Genomic DNA, 25,007 nt, shown 5'->3' on the forward strand with positions numbered 1-25,007 from the left:
ACTGTTTGCTTTTCATTGCATTAGAGAGAATAACTGTGAATGATAGTCTTCTTTACAGCATACAATATTTTCTTAACTGCTGATGGTGCAAATCAAGTCCAAACTATAACATTTCCACCACTGTGTTTGCACAGTTCTAGAACGATGGGGAACTGTTGAATTAGTTCTAGAACTCACTTTTGAGTTCTGTGTTTTTTAATGTAAAGAACTGTTGATTCTGAAACATCTCTTAAGGCTCTTATAAGGCATGAATATACATCTAAAACACTGAAGTGGAACCTTCAAAGTATAAATTGCTTTAAATAAGCACAGGCAGCTCTTTAAATAAGCATGATGATGATACATAATGAAATTATCATTCTGTTGATGTTCAGGGTTTAAGTAAGTTTGGGTTCCATCCTTTCACTCTTGATTCTTTTCATTTCAAATGAATCACAGCTGTTGGACCTCTAGTTTTCCCGCATGGAGGATGTGCAACACCCTGGGTGGAGATGAGATTACTTGTTTTTATTACTGTTTTGATTTGTGTGGGTCTGTAAGCTTTTTGATGATTAAAATAGGAGGGTGTCACAGGTTGGAAGACACTGAAGTAAAGGAAAAGACCATTTTTAGACGACTGGGATTTATTAGAAGAATTTCATGCATTTGCAAAGTTGCATATCTGATCCAGTCAAATCCAGAAATTGGAATACATACAAACATTGTTTGCTGGATGCCACTGAAAGAACAAGAACCATCCTGATAGCACACGTAATTTCAGCTCCTTTACTTTTATAAGGAGCTTTTTCCACATTTGCTAAGAACAGGAAGATCAAAACGTAATAAATTTTCATTCCTTTTATTGAATAAATCAAGGGAAACAAACCTGGTAACTCCAGTTTACTCAGGACTACACCTTCCCACCTGTGTGAGTTTTCAGGTAATAATTCAAACTACAGCTTTGAGTGAAACTTTCCCCACAGAAGTGGCAAGAATAACGCTTATCCGCTGTGTGAGTATGCATGTGAACAGACAAATGAGAAATACATGTGAAACTTTTACCACATATGTTACACGTGCATGGCCTCCCACCTGTGTGAGTGTTTAAGTGGTTAGTAAAGGTACCCGTATGGCTTATAACCAGTGTGAACTCCGATGTGGCAGGTGGGAGCAGTATTACGTGCGAAACCTTTTACCGCATATTTATTTCACAGAAGTACAGCTTCTCACCAATGTGAATTTTCGTGTGGCGTAACAAATTGATCTTTCGTCTAAATACTTTCCCACACTTCTCACAAACATAAGGCCTCTCAATTGTGTGAGTTTTCATGTGAGTAGACAAATTACAGCTAAGGGAGAAACTTTTCCCACATATTTTACAAGAATGGGACTTTTCGCCGTTGTGCACTTTGTAATGATTCTTCATCTGGACAGTTTTCTTAAAAGTTTTTCCACAAACATCACATTTGACACCTGTGTCGGAATCACAATGACTGTTGGAGACAGTTGTCTTTGTCTTTGTCTTCTGTTCTGAATTCATTATTGATCCAGGGTCCAAATGCTTGCCTCCCATCTGAAACTGACTTTCAGCTAAAGAAGACTTGGGAGGACAGAGCTGCTCAACTGTAGAGTCTGGTTTACTGTGGTCTCTTTCTTCATGAAAAGGAGTCACCATATTGGTATCAACCTCCTGCTTCAAAACAAGCTGCTGTCCCTGCTGAATGGTGCAGAGTTCCTCCAGTTCCTCTTTATTCTGTGGAGGTGCCGGTTCCTCCTGATCCAGACCAGAGTTCCCTTTCTGGTCACACATCCCCTGGTCAGCAAGAACTTCCTCATCCTCCTTTAAGACACGTTGCTGTGCAAAGTCTTTGGACAAAGAAACAAGTTTATATGTGATTCTTATTATACTGATGAATGCAATGCTGACCTGGGAAGAACTGTATGTATGAGGACTACGTTGCTCTAAATACGCCTCCGATCTGTCTTGTCGGTACATTTTATTGAATTTATGGCAGATTATCTTTAGATTTATTGGTGTTTCAAACAATGCTCACATTATGAAACGGTTTCTTGTTAATTTTGGGGATATCTATAAACTTTTCTCAATTTCCCTCAAAGTTCAAGAGAAAATAAAAAGGTTTATTATGCCATGAATAGATTAGCCACAAAGACAAAAAAGACTATGCCCCATTCACTCCCGTCACTCACGTTTTAAAAATATTGAAATTAAACCTACTTCGTCGACATGCAAACCTAGATGCCTCTCAAAGAAAAATATGCTATTCTCTCGTTCATTAAGGTCATTATTGTATTCCAAACCTATTTTATGGAGCTTTATTTGCGGCATCCACGTCTGCAGCGTTTCGGAGGTTTCCAGCAGTTTGCGCTGACGATCGATCTCTTTCTCGTATCTTACAGTTATTTTTTCAAACTCTGAGAATATTTCCTGAGCAGCAAATGTTAGCCGCTCGCTTATAAGATCTCTTAAATACTGAACTGAAGACATTGTCCCAGAAGCAACTGAGATCCAAGAGCAAATTCCGCACAAACTTATTGGGGACTGATTGTTTCTGCTTACTTTTCACACTACTTCTTCTTCGTGAGTTGTATAGGCGGTTGGTAAATAATGAATTGGAACATTACTGCCACCAAGTGGTGTGGAGGGTGGGCGTGTGATACGTTTTCAAAAACTATTCTCCTAACAATTATATTTCATTAATAAACCTCACCTCCCCGTAAACTTTTGAATCCTCTTTTCTTTCTACCTAATTTCTCTAATAATGTAACATAACATATTCTACTTATTCTGACGCTTGTAGTCGACTGTTTAGTCCAATGTGTCCCAATCTAAGTCTAAGCTAAAGATACAGCTATACAGTTATAGCACATCCTTTGTAGCTTATACTAAGATAAGATTCTACATTAAGGCCATCATGTGAACTCTGTACAGTGTTTTTCTGCATTTCTACCAGAATATCTGCCCTACTATCTGAACAAAGTTGTAAAGTAAGACAGACAGTTAAAATAACTTTAGTTTTGCTCTCGATTAGAAACAGCATGTTTTCATATAGGAAGTTAAAGTAGTTATTTCATTTAAACGTGGTTTAACTCATTCAGCAATGCTTCACTTAGATATGTAATTGAAATCTTAATTGGCATAATAAATAACAGTGACTCAATTGATTGCATGCAATTAAATAAAATCTTAAATTGTAATATTTCCTTGGCTAAGAGGCCCAAATGGCCAACACAATAAGCACCTGTTATATATTTCTGACAAGACGTTTGCAAAGCCAACGTGGCTGTTAGTCTTTTTAAATAAGGAATATCACAGAGAGGGGATACGACGCGGTTAGGGAAATTATTCTTTTGCCTTGCGCATGTCGATGTGCTTTTGGTAGATATGAGAATTTGATAAGTAAAGGTTAGAAAAAGCTGATACACAGGAATTACTGAGAAATCAAATGAACACAGGCAGCACACATCATTTCCACTCACTTGTTTTATAGAAATGATTTTATAAAGGATCTTTGTCGTACCGTCAGATGAACTGTTTCGTGATTTCGCGCGACATAAATAAAGCAGAAATGAATACAAGCAGGGCTGCACGGTGGTGTTGTGGTTAGCACCGTCACCTCACAGCAAGAGTGTCACGGTGCGAGAAGGGACCCAGATGCAGTTCTTCTCAAAAATCAAAAGGTTTATTTACAAAACGGGGAGCAGGAACAAAAGGCGCGGCAGAGCCGGATTATCCAAAAATACTTAACATGAAAAACCACTAAACAAAACAAGGCTATCTTAAACAGGCTATGAGGCAGGCAATCAAACTTATCTTTTGTCGTGGAAGCATGAAGGGATAGTGAGGTAAGGATTCTGCCGTGACTGAAAGGAAACCAGAAGACTAAATACTGTGGAGGGAGTGATCAGTGAATGAGGTGCAGCTGTGAACAATTAACCAGGTGACTTGAGTGAACTGAGGTGGCAGGGGAAAAACAGGACAAGAACATAACTGAAACCATTATCAAACAAACTGACATTACATAAACTTCTAGAGCCGACTGTGACAAAGAGGGTGTGTGTGGACTCTGCATGTTCTCCCCGTGCATGCGTGGGTACTCCGGCTGTTTCATAATTACACTTTCTGAGCTAGGTGAGTTTTAATGTGACATTTAATGCTACTTCTGTGAGTAAAACTTTTCCCACAGACATTGCAAGAATAAGGTCTATGCCCAGTGTGAATTCTCTTATGAACAACAAGAGTAGAACTACTCGTAAAACTTTTACCACACGTTTCACAAGAGTATGGCCTCTGCTTGGTGTGAGTGTTTAAGTGGTTACTTAAGGAAACCTTATATGAGAAACTTTTACTGCATATTTCACAAGAATATGGCTTTACGTCTGTGTGAATTTTCATGTGTTTCAATAAACCAGATCTTTGGGAGAACTTTCTGCCGCATTTCTCACAAAAATAGTGCACTCCAGTTGCATGGTGATGTTTGAAGTGGGTAGACAAATTCTCTCTGAGGGTAAAATTTTTCCCGCATGTACTGCAAGAAAACGGACCCTCACCTGTGTGAGAGATCATGTGGTGATTCAGTCGCCAATTAAAGAGAAAGCTTTTATGGCATACTGTGCAAGTATAAGGCCTTTCACCTGTGTGGATTTTGCAATGACGATTCAACTGGTATCTTTTCCGAAAGGTTTTTCCACAAACATCACATTTGAGACAGATTTTAGCTTTGTCAAAATCACAATGACTGTTGAACAAGTGAGAGTTGTCTTCATTGTCAGTGGGATTTTGGAAACGGTCATTTGTTGTCTCTACTTTCAGTTTCAAACCATTTATCGTTCCATGCTTGCTTCCCAACTCATCTTGACTTTGAGCTGGAGGAGATCTGGGAGGGAGGAGCTGCTCACTCATAGAGTCTGTCTCACTGTGATCCCTTTGTTCTACAACTGGAGACGCCGCAATGGTATCGGCCTCCTGCTTCAGAAATGGCAGTTCTCCCTGTAGGGTGGTGCAGAAACTTTCCTCCTGGTTACACAGACCGGCAAGAGCCTCCTTTTCCTCGAAGTCATGCTGCTGGGAAAAGTCTTTAGGGACAAAGAAAGGCATTTATTAATGTAGAAAACAGAAATGTAAGCAAATATACTGTAAACCACAAGTCGGAATCTACAGTGTTGAGAGCCAAAGTCTGAGGAGATGGAAACAAACAGTCAATACAAGCCATCTATCTCATTGTGTTGGGTCATGCTAATCTGCTAACAAACAACACGGTGATTAGAAATCTGTGGAAGTGTGAAGGCTACATGGAAATCCTGATTGATCCTATTTGACGAGGATAAGATCCGACACCTGCAGCTCCACAGTCCCTTTCTATATGAAATGCTGCATGGATACAACAATGCAGCAACGCCAGGTCAGAACTGAAGGAGGGCACCAGGGGCGCCAAGGAGAAGTTCAGAGGAAGTGGATTTAGAGCCACTGTGGCAGCTCAGACCCCCGACATGTAAACAGAAATTGGAGTGACATGAAGGCTCATTCAAAAGATGATTGTGAAAACTAAACTGAGATGCTTTCACTTTCCATGACTGCCAAATGCTGCAAATGTGACACGCTAATATATTCAATATTAAGAGCATCTGGTGAAATATGGGGGCTGCACATGATGCACCTGGAAACCAACAGAATTCTTTATGTTCAACTTGTACAGGTAAGCTTTTCACTGTGTACGGTGAGCAGCCTCACATCTTTATGTGCAGCTGCAGTTAATTGGTTTTCCTCTGGAGCAATGAGGTGGGTGGCAGTGTCCATATGAAGAAAGAAGGACTCAAAAGAGAGCTTCTAGATCTTCTCAAGTCCAAACACTTAAAAGTGGAGTAGGTGTAAAAAAAAAAACATTCCTGCATTGAAACAGAAATCGGAGAAATGCAATTTATATATTTTTCTACTTCGATTACATGTAAACTTAGTTGCAACTCAAAGAAAAGATGCTATTCTCTTGATCATTAAGATCATTATTGTATTCCAAACCTATTTTATGGAGCTTTATTTGCGGTATCCACATCTGCAGCGTTTCGGAGGTTTCCAGCAGTTTGCGCTGACGGTCGATCTCTTCTTCGTATCTTACAGTTATTTTTTCAAACTCTGAGAATATTTCCTGAGCAGCAACTGTTAGCCGCTCGCTTATTAGATCTCTCAGATTCTGGACTGAAGACATTGCTCTAGAAGTCATTGAAACATTTACTTAAGAGCTCATTCCACACAAGCTAACTGTTTCTGCTTACTTTTTATTCAACTCCCTCTCCGTTCACATTCTCTTCTTCGTGAGTTGTATAAGCGGTTGGTAAACAATTAATTGGCACATTACCGCCACCATCTGGTGGATAGTGGACGTGCGACATGACATGATTTCCTTTGTAGTATTAAGATCTTTTTTTTTTACACTCTTTTCACACATACGTCACATTTTGGGAAGTCCTTTTATTGCAAAGGCGGGGCGCGCCCACGGGAGCTGAAACAGATATGTTTTCCACTGCGGTCATTTTAAAAGCGGAAGCTATCACACCATAAGGAATCATACTTGTGCTTTTCCAACAAGGTGCTTTGTTTGCACCGCAGAGATGTCTTCCAGGAAGTGCGTTTTTGGTTGTGAGGACTCTTTTTAGCTTTCCCAAAAATCCAGTAATCTTGGATCAGTGGATGCAGTTTGTTTTTCCTGAACAAAAACGCAGTCGGGAAAATGTTTGGATCTGTTCGCTACACTTTAGATGACAGTTTCACAAACAAAAACGCAGTCGGGAAAATGTTTGGATCTGTTCGCTACACTTTAGATGACAGTTTCACAAACAAGAACCAGTACGATGCTGGCTTTGCGGGGAGACTTAAACTGAAAGTCGATGCTGTTCCAGCATTGAAGCCAGAAGTCGAGACTGATCTGCCACTGGAGGTGAAAGTTGAGGATGTTCCAGGGCTGAATCAAGAGACTGAACCACAAAGTGAGTGAAACTGTTTCAGATGTCTGTGTTGTGTTGACATTAATTGTAAAAATGCATTTTAGCGCAAAAATTATGGTTACACAGAGTGAAAAGGCAGCTAAGGGGACTAACGATACTTTGTGTTCACAAATGTACACGCAAGACAACTGAAAGTATCCATTTGTTGCTTCTACAACAGCTTAGATACACTAAGTTAATCATACGAGCAATGAGTTTGCATTTACCGAGCTGCCACGCACTTCACATATCGTGCACAAAGAAAAGCTTTTTTCGTGAACTTTTTCGTGCACATTAGCCATTTAGCTTCAGTTAACAATGGAGTATGTAAATAAAGCGGATAATGATATGCATTCTTTTACCAATATCTGATGCTTTATTTTCTAACAACTTGATAACAGCAAATAATCTTAGTTCTATTGACTTATTTTAGTCTTTAGTGAGTTTTTTTCTTCCATTTCAGATAACATCTGGACAGGCTCCCACTGGGAATGTCATGCCCAGCTTCAAAGATGCCTATTGCCAAACCTCTTCCTTCGTTCATACTGTGTCGGCTACAACACAGACCTGTGTACCAAAAATATCTATTGGCACTCAGTTTACCTCCTTTTGCCACTCAGTTATCCTTTGGTACATTTAAGCCTTTTGTAAGAAGCAAAGGTATGTATGTATTTTTTTTTTACAGGTAATGCATAGTTTGTATAGTTGTTTCCCCTTCAGAGTACCTTAAACAACTTTACAACAACTAAATTATGTTTCTCTATCAGCCACACAGGCAAAAGTCAAGTGCACAAGTACTGCTACTGAGACCCCCAGAACAATAACATGGATGCAGCTGTCATCAACACATGTAAAGGCATCCACATCTGGTCTCCGTGCCAGACCTGCAAAAAGGCCCCGTATGGAAATGGAGGAGAGAGAGGAAGAAGTCAGATTTTCTGATATTCCATCGCCTCATGATTCCTCTTCTGAGCCAGATGATTTTGTCATGGAGCCCACTGAAAATAGGTAATATAGTTTCAGTGCATCATGTTGTTCATCAGTGAACCCGTGGTATTACATTTTTCAATGACTTGCCAAACTTTGTCCTTACTTTTTAGAGCAATGGGCGCCAGCTGTGATTACAATGACAAAAAGTACATTGTCTTTGAAAGTTCTCTCCGGGAGCTTTTCCAAACATGTCCAGTGTGCAAATGTGCTTGTGATGTCCAGCAACAGCGACTTGGGACGTTTGTCTCCGTTGGACAGATCTGTAGCCACTGCCAATACTCCAGAAAATGGCAGAGTCAACCCGTTAAAGGATGCACCCCACTTGGGAACTTGCAGATGTCTGCTGCAGTATATTTTAGTGGTGGATCATTCATTCAGATGGAAAAGGTATATCAGAGATGAGCGTTCCACAGTGAATTTTCATTGGCCACAGAGAAGGCCTACATCTTGATTTGTGGTTTGTTTTCAGATCTGCAAAGCTTTGAAACTCCAGATACACCGTTATGAAACATTCAGGAAGCATGCCCGGATGTATCTGGAACCATCCATATTTCACAAGTGGAAGACAGATCAGCAGGCCACGTTTCAAGAACTCCAACAGCACAGAGAAACTGCAGTGAGTGGCGTTATGGGGGCTCATTCAAAAGGTGATTGTGAAAACTGAAATGAGATGCTTTTACCTTCTACTGCCGTGACTGCTAAATGCTGCAAATGTGACACGCTAATTTACAAATGCATTCAATATTATGAGCATCTGGTCAAATATGGGAGCTCCACACTGATGCACCTGGAAACCAGCAGAATTCTGGATGTTCAACTTCTACAGGTAAGCTTTTCACTGTGTGTACGGTGAGCAGCCTCACATCTTTATGTGCAGCCGCAGTTATTTGTCCTTCCTGTAGAGCAGTGAGGTTGGTGGCAGGGTCCACATGAAGAAAGAAGGACTCAGAAGAGGTCTGGATCTTCTAGTCCAAACAAATAAATGTGGACTACATTGTGACTGACAGCAACACCCAAGTGCAGAAGTATCTGAGGGACAGGAAAATCCCACAGTACTGCGATGTTTGGCACTTTGAAAAAGGTAAATCCAACAGAAAACGTTTGTTTTGGAGCACTGGTTTGGTGAGTGCTGTCCATCAGTGTGCTCACTCTATGAATCTCAAACTTTTCAGGGTTATCCAAAAAGCTGGACAGAGTGGCACGAAACAAAATGCAAGGTACTGCGAAAGTGATTGCCCAGTATAAAAAACCACATCTACTGGGTGGCCAAATCTTCCAAAGCAGGTGCAGAAAAAGTTGCCAAGTGGAAGAGTTTCGTGAACCACGTCCAAAATATCCACACTCATGATGACCCGCTGTTCTCAAAATGCCTGCATCCTGACGCAGAGTCCAGAGACCCAAGTAGATGGTTACAGCCAGGTTTGTGGAGCAGATGGCACATTTTAGGTCATGATTGGGAGCAAGCGGGATATGAAACGACCTGTTTTCCTTTGTAGTACTAAGATAAGTTTCTACATTAAGGCCATCATGTGAACTCTGTAGGTAAATATCAATGATAGTTACGTCTTGTGTTTTTGCTGAAAGTAGAACATATATCAGTCGGTATTAGATCTTTTTTACCAAGGTAGCCCTAGCTGTGTCAAAAATGTGTTTAAATAGCACAGCATCTTTTTCCGGCAAATGGTCAAAAATCGCAGTTATTTCCCCCTGTTTACACATATTAAGCTTGCCCGCCGATTACTTCCTGAAGCTGTCCGAAAGCTCGGCGAATCAAGTGACCATTGGAGCGTTTGAACTTCCGTTATCAGTATTCTCCGGAAGTGTCGAACTCTCGTTCGTGAGACTTTTTTTTTACACTCTTTTCACACATACGTCACATTTTGGGAAGTCCTTTTATTGCAAAGGCGGGGCGCGCCCACGGGAGCTGAAACAGATATGTTTTCCACTGCGGTCATTTTAAAAGCGGAAGCTATCACACCATAAGGAATCATACTTGTGCTTTTCCAACAAGGTGCTTTGTTTGCACTGCAGAGATGTCTTCCAGGAAGTGCGTTTTTGGTTGTGAGGGAAAGTTGACTCTTTTTAGCTTTCCCAAAAATCCAGTAATCTTGGATCAGTGGATGCAGTTTGTTTTTCCTGAACAAAAACGCAGTCGGGAAAATGTTTGGATCTGTTCGCTACACTTTAGATGACAGTTTCACAAACAAGAACCAGTACGATGCTGGCTTTGCGGGGAGACTTAAACTGAAAGTCGATGCTGTTCCAGCACTGAAGCCAGAAGTCGAGACTGATCTGCCACTGGAGGTGAAAGTTGAGGATGTTCCAGGGCTGAATCAAGAGACTGAACCACAAAGTGAGTGAAACTGTTTCAGATGTCTGTGTTGTGTTGACATTAATTGTAAAAATGCATTTTAGCGCAAAAATTATGGTTACACAGAGTGAAAAGGCAGCTAAGGGGACTAACGATACTTTGTGTTCACAAATGTACACGCAAGACAACTGAAAGTATCCATTTGTTGCTTCTACAACAGCTTAGATACACTAAGTTAATCATACAAGCAATGAGTTTGCATTTACCGAGCTGCCACGCACTTCACATATCGTGCACAAAGAAAAGCTTTTTTCGTGCACATTAGCCATTTAGCTTCAGTTAACAATGGAGGATGTAAATAAAGCGGATAATGATATGCATTCTTTTACCAATATCTGATGCTTTATTTTCTAACAACTTGATAACAGCAAATAATCTTAGTTCTATTGACTTATTTTAGTCTTTAGTGAGTTTTTTTCTTCCATTTCAGATAACATCTGGACAGGCTCCCACTGGGAATGTCATGCCCAGCTTCAAAGATGCCTATTGCCAAACCTCTTCCTTCGTTCATACTGTGTCGGCTACAACACAGACCTGTGTACCAAAAATATCTATTGGCACTCAGTTTACCTCCTTTTGCCACTCAGTTATCCTTTGGTACATTTAAGCCTTTTGTAAGAAGCAAAGGTATGTATGTATTTTTTTTTACAGGTAATGCATAGTTTGTATAGTTGTTTCCCCTTCAGAGTACCTTAAACAACTTTACAACAACTAAATTATGTTTCTCTATCAGCCACACAGGCAAAAGTCAAGTGCACAAGTACTGCTACTGAGACCCCCAGAACAATAACATGGATGCAGCTGTCATCAACACATGTAAAGGCATCCACATCTGGTCTCCGTGCCAGACCTGCAAAAAGGCCCCGTATGGAAATGGAGGAGGAGAGAGAGGAAGAAGTCAGATTTTCTGATATTCCATCGCCTCATGATTCCTCTTCTGAGCCAGATGATTTTGTCATGGAGCCCACTGAAAATAGGTAATATAGTTTCAGTGCATCATGTTGTTCATCAGTGAACCCGTGGTATTACATTTTTCAATGACTTGCCAAACTTTGTCCTTACTTTTTAGAGCAATGGGCGCCAGCTGTGATTACAATGACAAAAAGTACATTGTCTTTGAAAGTTCTCTCCGGGAGCTTTTCCAAACATGTCCAGTGTGCAAATGTGCTTGTGATGTCCAGCAACAGCGACTTGGGACGTTTGTCTCCGTTGGACAGATCTGTAGCCACTGCCAATACTCCAGAAAATGGCAGAGTCAACCCGTTAAAGGATGCACCCCACTTGGGAACTTGCAGATGTCTGCTGCAGTATATTTTAGTGGTGGATCATTCATTCAGATGGAAAAGGTATATCAGAGATGAGCGTTCCACAGTGAATTTTCATTGGCCACAGAGAAGGCCTACATCTTGATTTGTGGTTTGTTTTCAGATCTGCAAAGCTTTGAAACTCCAGATACACCGTTATGAAACATCCAGGAAGCATGCCCGGATGTATCTGGAACCATCCATATTTCACAAGTGGAAGACAGATCAGCAGGCCACGTTTCAAGAACTCCAACAGCACAGAGAAACTGCAGTGAGTGGCGTTATGGGGGCTCATTCAAAAGGTCATTGTGAAAACTGAAATGAGATGCTTTTACCTTCTACTGCCGTGACTGCTAAATGCTGCAAATGTGACACGCTAATTTACAAATGCATTCAATATTGAGAGCATCTGGTCAAATATGGGAGCTTCACACTGATGCACCTGGAAACCAGCAGAATTCTGGATGTTCAACTTCTACAGGTAAGCTTTTCACTGTGTGTACGGTGAGCAGCCTCACGTCTTTATGTGCAGCTGCGGTTATTTGTCCTTCCTGTAGAGCAGACAGGTTGGTGGCAGGGTCCACATGAAGAAAGGACTCAGAAGAGGTCTGGATCTTCTAGAGTCCAAACAAATAAATGTGGACTACATTGTGACTGACAGCAACACCCAAGTGCAGAAGTATCTGAGGGACAGGAAAATCCCACAGTACTGCGATGTTTGGCACTTTGAAAAAGGTAAATCCAACAGAAAACGTTTGTTTTGGAGCACTGGTTTGGTGAGTGCTGTCCATCAGTGTGCTCACTCTGTGAATCTCAAACTTTTCAGGGTTATCCAAAAAGCTGGACAGAGTGGCATGAAACAAAAATTGCAAGTTACTGCGAAAGTGGTTGCCCAGTATAAAAAACCACATCTACTGGGTGGCCAAATCTTCCAAAGCAGGTGCAGAAAAAGTTGCCAAGTGGAAGAGTTTCGTGAACCACGTCCAAAATATCCACACTCATGATGACCCGCTGTTCTCAAAATGCCTGCATCCTGACGCAGAGTCCAGAGACCCAAGTAGATGGTTACAACCAGGTTTGTGGAGCAGATGGCACGTTTTAGGTCATGATTGGGAGCAAGCGGGATATGAAACAACCTGTTTTCCTTTGTAGTACTAAGATAAGATTCTACATTAAGGCCATCATGTGAACTCTGTAGGTAAATATCAATGATAGTTACGTCTTGTGTTTTTGCTGAAAGTAGAAAATATATCAGTCGTATTAGATCTTTTTTACCAAGGTAGCCCTAGCTGTGTCAAATGTGTTTAAATAGCACAGCATCTTTTTCCGGAAAATGGTCAAAAATCGCAGTTATTTCCCCCTGTTTACACATATTAAGCTTGCCTGCCGATTACTTCCTGAAGCTGTCCGAAAGCTCGGCGAATCAAGTGACCATTGGAGCGTTTGAACTTCCGTTATCAGTATTCTCCGGAAGTGTCGAACTCTCGTTCGTGAGACTTTTTTTTTACACTCTTTTCACACATACGTCACATTTTGGGAAGTCCTTTTATTGCAAAGGCGGGGCGCGCCCACGGGAGCTGAAACAGATATGTTTTCCACTGCGGTCATTTTAAAAGCGGAAGCTATCACACCATAAGGAATAAGGAATCATACTTGTGCTTTTCCAACAAGGTGCTTTATTTGTACTGCAGAGATGTCTTCCAGGAAGTGCGTTTTTGGTTGTGAGGGAAAGTTGACTCTTTTTAGCTTTCCCAAAAATCCAGTAATCTTGGATCAGTGGATGCAGTTTGTTTTTCCTGAACAAAAACGCAGTCGGGAAAATGTTTGGATCTGTTCGCTACACTTTAGATGACAGTTTCACAAACGAGAACCAGTACGATGCTGGCTTTGCGGGGAGACTTAAACTGAAAGTCGATGCTGTTCCAGCACTGAAGCCAGAAGTCGAGACTGATCTGCCACTGGAGGTGAAAGTTGAGGATGTTCCAGGGCTGAATCAAGAGACTGAACCACAAAGTGAGTGAAACTGTTTCAGATGTCTGTGTTGTGTTGACATTAATTGTAAAAATGCATTTTAGCGCAAAAATTATGGTTACACAGAGTGAAAAGGCAGCTAAGGGGACTAACGATACTTTGTGTTCACAAATGTACACGCAAGACAACTGAAAGTATCCATTTGTTGCTTCTACAACAGCTTAGATACGCTAAGTTAATCATACAAGCAATGAGTTTGCATTTACCGAGCTGCCACGCACTTCACATATCGTGCACAAAGAAAAGCTTTTTTCGTGCACATTAGCCATTTAGCTTCAGTTAACAATGGAGTATGTAAATAAAGCGGATAATGATATGCATTCTTTTACCGATATCTGATGCTTTATTTTCTAACAACTTGATAACAGCAAATAATCTTAGTTCTATTGACTTATTTTAGTCTTTAGTGAGTTTTTTTTTTTTCCATTTCAGATAACATCTGGACAGGCTCCCACTGGGAATGTCATGCCCAGCTTCAAAGATGCCTATTGCCAAACCTCTTCCTTCGTTCATACTGTGTCTGCTACAACACAGACCTGTGTACCAGGTCTGTGTTGTTTTTTTACAGGTAATGCATAGTTTGTATAGTTGTTTCCCCTTCAGAGTACCTTAAACAACTTTACAACAACTAAATTATGTTTCTCTATCAGCCACACAGGCAAAAGTCAAGTGCACAAGTACTGCTACTGAGACCCCCAGAACAATAACATGGATGCAGCTGTCATCAACACATGTAAAGGCATCCACATCTGGTCTCCGTGCCAGACCTGCAAAAAGGCCCCGTATGGAAATGGAGGAGGAGAGAGAGGAAGAAGTCAGTTTTTCTGATATTCCATCGCCTCATGATTCCTCTTCTGAGCCAGAGCAGTGACAACAGAGCAGACAACCAGTAAGTGCAAAATATGGTTTATTATAAATTGTATTTGTAAACAAAATGTCAGCCTGAAATCACTGTAACATACAAATAAACATTAAAAAATATATATATTTACATACTCACAAGAGTAATTCTAAGTAGTACAGCTGACAAAGTCAACACATTTTGCAGGCTACATCTGTGAGCTGAGGAAGCTGCTGTTTGAGGAGGTGTTTAATGACCCCACTCCATTTGTGGAGGAACTCAAAAACGTTCCAGTCCCCGACGACATGTGAGGAAGTCGGCACCCGGCACGCATCAAGGATCAGTCAAGGTGAGTTAATGTAGTTCCCTGCAACATCGGGAAACTTCTGTCGTAGCACAACACCACATAATACACAAACCAGTCTCACGTGTGTGCCAAGATGTTCCCGGCTGACAAAGGCCAGCATGTAAGAAACAACTAACAGGGCGAAAAATACTGCGGAACACATCAGTGTTTTTTCCAGCATTAAAGAAGTGCAACTTGTAACATTATGGACTTTGCTCTGAATAAAGCATGTCTTTTTTATTTTAGTGGGCAGAAGAATCAACCAATGGGATGATTTAGATACTTTTAAGAAAAACCTAAAATCACAGCTTGAACATAGAGAAGTTCCCACCATGACGCCAGCCCACAGCCTTAAAAGCAACAGAATAGGAAGCACTGTGTGAATATTTGAACTGAAACGCATTTTAAACCACGATACGGTTCAAAACTAAATCTTTTAAAGCTACTGAGACACGTTGATCTCTGTAGCCGTTTCAGAGCTTCAACTTCAGTCATAAACAAGTTTTCAAGTGATTATTTAAATGGCGTCTTTGTGAGAAGTGTTTGCCACAGCTGTTGCAAGAATAAGGATTATACCCTGTGTGAGTCCTCTGGTGGACAATCAGATTAGACCTGGCCCTGAAACCTTTACCACACATTTTACAGGAGTATGGCCTGTCACCTGTGTGAGTGTTTAAGTGGTCATTGAAAGAATTCTTAATTCTGAAACTCTTCCCACAGATTTCACAGGAATATGGCTTCTTGCCTGTGTGACTTTCCATGTGCTGTACTAAGTTGGATTTTTCTTTGAAAGTTTTGCCACATTTCTCACAGCAATTGGGCCTCTCAGCTGTGTTGTGACTTTTCAAGTGTTTAGACAGAGTACCTTTAAGGGTAAAACCCTTCCCACACGTTTTGCAAGAAAATGGCCTCTCACCTGTGTGAGTTCTCATGTGGTAAGTCAGATAGCATTTAAACATGAAGCCTTTGTGGCATATTGTGCAAGTATGCGGCCTGACATCTGTGTGGATTTTGTAATGGTTATATATCTGGGATCGGTTCTTCAAGGTTATTCCACAAACTTCACATTGTGTAGCGTTTTCACTCGCACCAGACTCACTATGAATGGGAGTATGTTCGACACTGTGACTTTGGAGTCTGTCGTGTTTTGTTCTCGTCTTCAGCTCTGAATCTTTTATGGACCCACAGTCCGCATGCTGGCTTCCCAGCTCAGCCTGCCTTTCAGCTGGAGGACAGCTGGGCGGGAGGAGCTGCTCTCTGATGAAGTCTGATGCACTGTGACCATTTTGTTCATCAACAGAAGACACCGCAATGGTATCGGCCTCCTGCTTCACAGCTGGCAGTTTTCCATGTTGAGTGGTGCAGAGTTTCTCCAAATCCTCCTTAATTTGCAGGGGTCCTGGATCCTCCTGGTTCCACAGACCCTGGTCAGCAAGAGCTTCCGTTACCTTTGAATCCTGCCGCTGGGGAAAGGCTTTAGGGACAAAGAAAGGCATTTATTAATGTAAGCAAATATACTGTAAACCACAAGTTGGGATCTACAGTGTTGAGAGCCAAAGTCTGGGAAAGATGGCTTGTGTTGACTGTTTGCTTCCATCTCCTCATTGTGTTTGGTCATGCTAATCTGCTAACAAACAACACCTACACGGTGATTAGACATCTGTGGAAGTGTGAAGGCTACATGGAAATCCATATTGGTCCGAGGATAAGATCCGACACCTGCACCTCCACAGTCCCTTTCTATATGAAATGCAGCATGGATACAACACGCCAGGTCAGAACTGAAGGGCACCAAGGAAAGGTTCCCAGGGAGTGGATTTAGAGCCACTCAAAGAAAAGATGCCATTCTCTCGTTCATTAAGGTCATTATTGTATTCCAAACCTATTTTATGGAGCTTTATTTGCGGCATCCACATCTGCAGCGTTTCGGAGGTTTCCAGCAGTTTGCGCTGACGGTCGATCTCTTCTTCGTATCTTACAGTTATTTTTTCAAACTCTGAGAATATTTCCTGAGCAGCAAATGTTAGCCGCTCGCTTATAAGAACTCTCAGATGCTGGACTGAAGACATTGTTACTGAAATACTGATTTAAGACTATATTCGAGCTAAATACATCCATAGAGATGCTAAATGTTCTTCTTCTTCTGATCATTATCGGTGGTTGCAAACAATGTCCGGGCGCACTACCGCCACCAACTGGTAAGTATGGATCGGGGCAGCCAACTCTTTTATCTGCTCTTTCATTTCCTTTCAACAATGATTGCTACTCCTCCACTACTTGATGTATTCTTGATTGCATCTAAACTGTATAAATTATCAATGTTAGCCTGACTGAGACCTGGATCCTAAATAAAGGCCTTATTCCTATTTCTTCTCTCCAGTAAAATGAGAATAAGATTAAAGATATAAGTACAAAGGAGATTTAAAGGAGATATTATCAATGGTTGGTAAGTAACGAATTAGCACATTATCACCATCAAATGGCGTGGCGATTGGCACCACACAACAGTAAAGGTCAAATAAAAGCCCCTGACACACAGTCCCTGGCAGTTTACCTTTTCCTGACAAGAAGTTTGCAAACCCAAGGTGGAATGATTATCTTTTCAGTTTTGCAGCTTTGGAGAATAAAGGCTGGGAACCACCAATACAGAGAACACAAATCTTTTGTTTAGAAAACACAGGAATTAAGTTATGTATGTAAGATATGTATTGCCACAGCTGCCATTTTGATCCACACTCAAATGAAAATGATTAAACCACAGTGATAGTTTTGCTTATTTTTAATTGAGTAAATCGAGAGCAACAAGAAATACAAACCTACTTGAATATATCATTAAAAACAAACAAAAAAAAACAGACGCAGTAGAATCACCCCGTCTAAAACATCAACAAAATAATTCTCAAAAGCTTCTTACTATAATCATTAATCAAGGAAAGTCCCATTTTCATTTGCCAAGTAGAAACTTTGAACATCCTCCAATGTGCCTGCAGTGAGCCTAATGGGCAATTAAGGAGCGAATTTGGTTGAAATGTTTTTATTTGTTTCCCTTTTTTGTTTTTCTGGAACACAGAAACATAGATAAACTTATATAAGAACAGATTCAGTTTTCAACCTGTGCATTTTTACTTGTTTGACCACTCAACTACCTTCAGACCAGGGCTATTCAGCAGCACAGCATAGTCTGAGGTGACGGTTATAACATTTTTTTCTAGTGAAGCGCCTTCCACATTTGTCACAAGAATGAGGCTGATACTGCGCGTGAGTTATCATGTGAAGAGACAGACCAGAGGACTGTTCAAAAGCTTTACCACATATTTCACACAAATGTCTTTTTTCAGCGTGGCATTTGTTTACATGCCGAAAAAGGGTCAATTCAAGCTGGAAAGATTTTCCGCATTTGTCACAAGAATAATGCTTAGACACATTCCTGCTAGAATGAACAGCTAGAGCAAAATAACTTTTGAAACTTTTTCCACATATTTCACATGAATGCTTTTCTTTAGCCTCGTGTGTTTTTACATGTACAACAAGGCAACTTTCAAGATGGAAAGATTTTCCACATATTTCACAAGAATACTGCCTGGGAACCTTACACTTCTTATCCAGGTGAAGATATAAAGGAGATTTTAAACCGAATCTTTTCCCACAGACATTACAAGAATAACGCTTGTGATTTTTCATATGAGCATACAGACGACAACTACTTCTGAAACTTTTCCCACACGTTGGACACATGGACCGTTTTTTACGGTCTTTGTAAGGTTTTCCATGTCCAATCAGAGAACTCCTATGTTTGAAAGATTTACCGCATACTTCACAAGAAAATGGCTTCTCCTTTTTGTGAACCATCATGTGTTGTAACAAAATGAATTTTTGTGTAAATCCTTTGCCACACTGCTCACAAATGTGAGGTCTCCCATCTGTGTGTCGTTTCATGTGGCAAGTCAATGCCCTTTGAGAGGCAAACCTATTCCCACAAACTTTGCAAGGAAACTGTTCCTCATCTATGTGCCGTTTCATGTGGGGAGCCAATCTATTTTCAGAGGTAAAACTTTTCTCACATATTGTGCAAGAAATCGGTCCCTTATCTCTGTGATCTTTCATGTGGTCAGACAATGCCCTCCTACAGGTAAAACTGTTTCCACATGTTTTGCAAGGAAATGAACGCTCATCTGTGTGCCATTTCATGTGGCCAAACAATGCATATTCAGAGGTAAAACTTTTCCCACATATTGTGCAAGAAATCTGTCCCTGATCTGTGTGCAGGTTCATGTGGTCAGCCAATGCATTTTCAGAGGGAAACCTTTTCCCACATATTGTGCAACACATCTGTCCCTGATCTGTGTGCAGGTTCATGTGGTCAGCCAATGCATTTTCAGAGGTAAAACTTTTCCCACATATTGTGCAAGAAATCTGTCCCTGATCTGTGTGCAGGTTCATGTGGTCAGCCAATGCATTTTCAGAGGGAAACCTTTTCCCACATATTGTGCAAGAAATCTGTCCCTGATCTGTGTGCAGGTTCATGTGGTCAGCCAATGCATTTTCAGAGGGAAACCTTTTCCCACATATTGTGCAACAAATCTGTCCCTGACCTGTGTGATCTTTCATGTGGTCAGCCAATGCATTTTCAGAGGGAAACCTTTTCCCACATATTGTGCAAGAAATCTGTCCCTGATCTGTGTGCAGGTTCATGTGGTCAGCCAATGCATTTTCAGAGGGAAACCTTTTCCCACATATTGTGCAACAAATCTGTCCCTGATCTGTGTGCAGGTTCATGTGGTCAGCCAATGCATTTTCAGAGGGAAACCTTTTCCCACATATTGTGCAACAAATCTGTCCCTGACCTGTGTGATCTTTCATGTGGTCAGCCAATGCATTTTCAGAGGGAAACCTTTTCCCACATATTGTGCAAGAAATCTGTCCCTGATCTGTGTGCAGGTTCATGTGGTCAGCCAATGCATTTTCAGAGGGAAACCTTTTCCCACATATTGTGCAACAAATCTGTCCCTGATCTGTGTGCAGGTTCATGTGGTCAGCCAATGCATTTTTAGAGGGAAACCTTTCCCCACATATTGTGCAACAAATCTGTCCCTGACCTGTGTGATCTTTCATGTGGTCAACCAATGCATTTTCAGAGGGAAAACTTTTCCTACATAGTGTGCAATGAAACAGCCTCATATCTTTGTGAGTTCTCATGTGATACATCATATAACATTTAAAAATGAAGCCTTTATGGCAAATTGGGCAAGTATGTGGCCTGTCACTGGTGTGGATTTTTTTATGATTGCTCAACTGAGCTCTGTTCTTCAACATTTTTCCACAAATATCACATTTTTCGGGCCCTTGAACTGGCTTTGACTTGGGAGTATGGACTACATTGCTACTGGGACTTTGGAAACATGCAACAATGTCGACATGTTTGGGGTCTGAATTTCTTAATGTTCCAGACTCCACATTGTTTTCCATCTGAACCTGACTTCGAGCTAAAGGTGGGGTGAGAGGGAGCACCTGCTCATTAATAGAGTCTGGTTTACTGTGGTCACTTTCTTCATAAATAGGAGTTACCATAACAGCATCAGCCTCCTGTTTTGGTTGCTCAGCCTGCTGACTGTTGTAGAATTCCTCAAGGTCTTCTTCAAAATACGGAGGCTGTGGTTCTTTCTGGTCCTGACTGGAGCACCCCTCCTGGTTCAAGGGCTGTTCATAAGTGAGAGTTTCATTTTCCTTCAAGTCTAGTTGTTGGGGGAAATCTTCAGGAACAAAAAAGTGATTTGAAGAAAACAGAAATGTGAGCAAATAAAATAGAATAAAATCTTCAAACATCAGTGATCGACAATGACTGCAGTTACATGCACAGTTGAGTCAAGCTAGGTTTATACTTTGACAAAACAATTCAAATGGACCATCAGAGTTTATGCAAAGTAGAGTGATTGATGACCATTTCTAAGGTATGCCTCACATTCAGTGGGTCTACATGATGAGATTAACTGGATTATAGCTACAGTTGGGTTCTGCTCCTTATCTGAGGGTAATTATCCTTGCATATATGGCGGTGAATGAATGGAATCACTGGCACAAAGCATGTCCTACCCCGGTACGATAGGTGGCGCTGTCCCCATTTCAGCTATCGCTAATAGAGCGTGTAACCCGATCCGATTTCTTGTCAGATTAAGGTGTCTACATGAACTGAATAAATCAATCTTATTGTAATTCAGCCATTAATCCGATCCAATGGCACTCATATAACCGCACTGGATGTGGATTACATAAAAACTATCAGGACATTCTAATGCTTCTAGTCTTCCCTGTGAGAGACCATCACACATTTAAATATGGCTGCAGTTATAAAATCAGGACTTTATTAGAGCAGAGCGACAGTCTGGGTATGAGGTGAAACATAGTCCTTATGGGTTAATTGTAATTTCTGATGTGCATCATCTTCTGACAAAATAAACAGAAGAATAAGTGAATGACAGCAGCTTCATTGGGGATTCATCTGTATCAACATGTACTTATAATTTACTGTTTTTACAAAAAATGCAAAGCTATTCCAACGTTGGGGATTGTGCTGTGTGCCTAGGCTAGCTTGACTCTAGTTCTGCATCTACATGCAAGAGTTACTTGACCATCAACTACATTATTTTGGGTGTGTTAGTCTGGTTTTAAGAGCTTTTTACATGTAAAAAATATGTAAAAGTCTAACACAAACATTTTTCTAATATGATTTAAACATGGTCAGAGTTGCCCTCTGCTAAAACAAAGGCTGAGCAGAGGAAGCATGCATGCAATACTTACTTAAGTCAGATTTGCATTGACTGCTGGATATAGGAGAGTCGTCTGCATTGTTACAGTGACTTTGTAGACCGTAATATTCTGTTTTCTTCTTCAGTTCTGAATCATTTATTGATCCACAGTGTGCACGCTGGCTTCCCAACTCATCCAGAATTTCCGTCAGAGGACAGGGGAAAAGGAGGTCATCACTGAGAGAACCTGATTCACTGTGGTCACTTTCTGCATCAAATTGAGTCCCCATAATATCATCAGCCTCTAGAACAAGCTGCTCTGCCTGCTGACTGTTGCAGAGTTCCTCAGCGTCTTCTTTAATACATGGAGGCTCTGGTTCTTCCAGACTGGAGCACCCCTCCTGGTTCGAGAGCTGTTCATCAGCAAAAGCTTCATCTTCTTTTAAGTCAAGTTGCTGTGGAAAATCTTCAGGAACAAAAATACACATTTTCATAAATGGGATTCAAAGAAAACAGAAATGTGAGCAAATAACAGAGATATTCAACCGCTGGCAGTGATCGACAGTGATTGCAGTTATATATACAGTTAAGTATAACCTCTTAATTGGACCATTAAAATGCATGCAGGGTAGAGAAAACATGCCAACTATATTATTTTGGGTGTGTCAGTCTGGTTTTGAGAGCGTTGATTTTATACAAAGAAATACATTTTAAAACGTGTAACAGAATAATTGTTTCTAATATGATTTAAACATGGTCAGAGTTGCTCTCTGCTAAACCAAAGGCTGAGCAGAGGAAGCATGCATGCAATACTTACTTATGTCCGATTTGCATTGACTGCTGGATATAGGAGAGTCGTCTGCATTGTTACAGTGACTTTGTAGACCGTTACGTTTTGCTTTGGTCCTCAGTTCTGAATCCATATGCCTGCTTCCAAACTGATCTTGACTTTCAGCTGTCGGAGAGTCGGGAGAGAGAAACTCCTCATCCATAGATTCTGATTCACTGTGGTCACTTTCTTCATAAATAGGAGTCATAATGGTATCAGCCTCCTGCTTTAGAGGAAGCTGCTCTGCCTGCTGAGTGGTGCAGAGTTTTTCCAAGTCCTCTTCAGTCTGTGGAGGCTCTGGTTCTTCATGGTACAGACTGAAGCTCACCTTCTGGTTACAGTGCTGTTGATTAGCAAGAACCTCCTTTTTCTTGAAGTAATGTTGCTCTGGAAAGTCTTTAGGGGTACAAAAAGACAACCTTATCAATGTGATTATTGGAAAATAGAAAAGTTAGCAAATACATTGGAATTTAAATGAATACCTTGTTCCCCAAACAAGGAATTAATGAATCTAAAGCCTCTTTAGAATAATTCCATCCAGATTTGAGCAGTGTAACTATTGTAGTTTCCATACAGTACCTAGTGTAGAGCGATCAGATTGCAAAAAATGAAGTGAAATGGCCCTTTATACCCATCCCTGTAAGCCGCGAATCGGAAGCCAACTTCAGCATAGACTGCGCGTGTCTATAGAGGCGAGCGTAAATCCAGCTATATTCAACAGAAAACATCATTCTTGTATTACTTACCTATTCTGTGTAGCTTTATTTGGGGTTTACACGTCTGAAGCGCTGTAAAGGCCTCCAGCAGTTCGCGCTGACGGTCGATCTCTTCCTCGTATCCATCTGTTATTTTTTCAAACTCTGCCAATATTTCTTCGGCTACAGCAGTTAGCCGGTCTCTCATAAGAACTTTCAAACGATAAACTGAATACATAGTTAGGTAACATACTAAAACACAAATAAGCTAACAAGTCATTTTTCTTCTTTTTCTTGTTTTCCCTAGTTCTTGTTCTTGTTCTTGTTCTTGTTCTTTGATGTTTAATGGCAGCTGGCATCCTTGGTGTTGCATATGCCGCCATCTACTGGACTAAATTTCTTTTTTTCTTTCTTATTTCTTCTTTTCTATATTCTTTTAATTATTGCAGTATTTACCAAGAATCTTATTGTTATTCTCCTCCCTTCTTTAGACTTAGCAGATTCTACTATGTTTTTCAAATTATGATCTGTTATTCCTGCCCTCTGCAGCCCTATCTTCATTACTTCCCTCTCCCTTCCATATCTGGAACATGTGTTGATAGACATGTTCCACTGTTTCCTTCTCCCCACAGCTACACTGCCCAGTTGGATGTTTCCCCATTATCTTAAGTGTATTATTCAGTTTACAATGACCTATTCTTATCCTGCTAATAATGACTTGTTCTGTCCATAACACCCTGCCTCTCCTGCTACACTTTGTAATTTATATAAATGTCTTCCTTTTTCCTGATTCTGCCAATATTGATTCCACTGATTGTTTATTTCTTTCCATACTAAACTTTTCCCTTCTGTTTTTGATAATTTTACTTTCATTTCCACCACCTCTTTCTTTACTGCATCCTTAGCAGCTTTGTCTGCTTTTTCATTTCCATTTATTCCTACATGAGCTGGTACCCACATGAACACTATTTCCCTCCCCTGTTGCATTAACCTGGATGTTTTTAACTGTATTTCATATAAAATTTCCTGATGTGTTTTTGCTGTTCCGCTTTTAATACTTAAGAGTGATGAAAATGAATCGCTACATATAACTATTCTCCTATCCCTCACCCCCTCCATCCATTCAATTGCTATCAATATTGCACATCATTCTACTGCATATATACTTAAATGATCTGATGTTCTTCTTGAAATTGTTCTATTATAAATGGGAACCACCATTGCTGCTGCTGTTACTCCTGTTGCCTGTTCTTTGGACCCATCTGTATATATATACACATATTCTCCATATTTTTCCTCCACATAGTTATAAAATCCTGCTGTTTTATTTCTTTCCTTGATGTTCCACATGTTTAAGTCTACATTTGTTTATTGTAGCATCCATTTTGGTATTACTATCCACAGAACTGTCGGGCTGAATTCCATATGATGTATTTTTAGTTGTTCTGCTAAACCCTCACTGACCCACCCAAAACTCGTTTTTTCCTCCTTCCCCTTTTCCCAGCACATCTCCAGAACTCTCTTGGCTGGATGTTCTTCTTTGTGTCCTTTTAAATTTACCCAGTAGTTGGCTATTAGCTGTTTTCTTCTGAGCCCTAGTGGCATTTCTCCTGCTTCAACCTGTAGTTAACATATTGGTGCTGTTTTTATTGCTCCGAGACAAGTTCTTAATGCTCTGGCTTGAATTATATCTATTTGCGAGAGCACTGATTTTGCTGCCGATCCATATCCCACACAACCGTAATATTTTCCCCTTGTTTTTCTTCTTCGTGAGTTTTATTGATGTTTGTCAAACTATGACATTACACGGTATCGCCACCCCGTGGTGAACTTGGGTTTTCCCTTCTGTGTACCTCATCTCTCCTACTTTCCTTTTGATTTT

The 25,007-nt window shown here is 40.6% G+C and overlaps 3 protein-coding genes and 1 long non-coding RNA gene across 4 annotated transcripts; 2 read left to right on the plus strand and 2 right to left on the minus strand.

Annotated features, from left to right (window-relative positions):
* Positions 1 to 1,031: 1,031 nt before the first annotated feature.
* On the minus strand, positions 1,032 to 23,448 carry LOC140311401 (uncharacterized). The gene is made up of 11 exons (XM_072388775.1): positions 23,177 to 23,448; positions 22,419 to 22,826; positions 21,654 to 22,067; positions 18,019 to 20,608; positions 15,353 to 16,346; positions 13,506 to 13,598; positions 12,144 to 12,257; positions 10,183 to 10,263; positions 6,843 to 6,923; positions 2,299 to 2,557; positions 1,032 to 1,845 (listed from the first exon to the last, which is right to left on the minus strand). The coding sequence occupies exons 1-11, from the start codon at positions 23,361 to 23,363 to the stop codon at positions 1,172 to 1,174; spliced, it is 5,895 nt and encodes a 1,964-aa protein (XP_072244876.1). The 5' UTR covers positions 23,364 to 23,448; the 3' UTR covers positions 1,032 to 1,171.
* LOC140311552 (uncharacterized) lies at positions 3,514 to 6,243 on the minus strand. Its single transcript, XM_072388945.1, has 2 exons — positions 6,014 to 6,243; positions 3,514 to 5,073 (listed from the first exon to the last, which is right to left on the minus strand). The coding sequence occupies exons 1-2, from the start codon at positions 6,213 to 6,215 to the stop codon at positions 4,112 to 4,114; spliced, it is 1,164 nt and encodes a 387-aa protein (XP_072245046.1). The 5' UTR covers positions 6,216 to 6,243; the 3' UTR covers positions 3,514 to 4,111.
* LOC140311554 (uncharacterized) lies at positions 6,762 to 9,372 on the plus strand. Its single transcript, XR_011916908.1, has 6 exons — positions 6,762 to 6,978; positions 7,439 to 7,635; positions 7,743 to 7,983; positions 8,076 to 8,352; positions 8,435 to 9,046; positions 9,138 to 9,372. It is a non-coding gene; the product is annotated as an uncharacterized lncRNA (long non-coding RNA).
* LOC140311553 (uncharacterized) lies at positions 9,925 to 12,845 on the plus strand. Its single transcript, XM_072388946.1, has 7 exons — positions 9,925 to 10,318; positions 10,767 to 10,963; positions 11,070 to 11,313; positions 11,406 to 11,682; positions 11,765 to 11,911; positions 12,045 to 12,375; positions 12,467 to 12,845. The coding sequence occupies exons 2-6, from the start codon at positions 10,795 to 10,797 to the stop codon at positions 12,075 to 12,077; spliced, it is 870 nt and encodes a 289-aa protein (XP_072245047.1). The 5' UTR covers positions 9,925 to 10,318; positions 10,767 to 10,794; the 3' UTR covers positions 12,078 to 12,375; positions 12,467 to 12,845.
* Positions 23,449 to 25,007: the final 1,559 nt, after the last annotated feature.

This window comes from Leuresthes tenuis, unplaced genomic scaffold (assembly GCF_036924035.1).
Source record: "Leuresthes tenuis unplaced genomic scaffold, fLeuTen1.0.hap1 SCAF_7, whole genome shotgun sequence".
In the NCBI taxonomy this organism is placed as follows: Eukaryota; Metazoa; Chordata; class Actinopteri; order Atheriniformes; family Atherinopsidae; genus Leuresthes; species Leuresthes tenuis.

Coding starts and splice junctions, on each gene's coding strand:
- LOC140311552 (XM_072388945.1), bottom strand. CDS start 6,215: ATGACTTCTAGAGCAATGTCTTCAGTCCAGAATCTGAGAGATCTAATA. Junction 5,074..6,013: donor AATAAAGCTCCATAAAATAG/GTTTGGAATACA, acceptor TTGTCCCTAAAG/ACTTTTCCCAGCAGCATGAC.
- LOC140311401 (XM_072388775.1), bottom strand. CDS start 23,363: ATGTATTCAGTTTATCGTTTGAAAGTTCTTATGAGAGACCGGCTAACT. Junction 22,827..23,176: donor AATAAAGCTACACAGAATAG/GTAAGTAATACA, acceptor GTACCCCTAAAG/ACTTTCCAGAGCAACATTAC. Junction 13,599..15,352: donor ATCACTTGAAAACTTGTTTA/TGACTGAAGTTG, acceptor TTTCACCTCCAG/TGGCAGATCAGTCTCGACTT.
- LOC140311553 (XM_072388946.1), top strand. CDS start 10,795: ATGTCATGCCCAGCTTCAAAGATGCCTATTGCCAAACCTCTTCCTTCG. Junction 10,964..11,069: donor GCCTTTTGTAAGAAGCAAAG/GTATGTATGTAT, acceptor TTTCTCTATCAG/CCACACAGGCAAAAGTCAAG. Junction 11,683..11,764: donor CATTCATTCAGATGGAAAAG/GTATATCAGAGA, acceptor GTTTGTTTTCAG/ATCTGCAAAGCTTTGAAACT.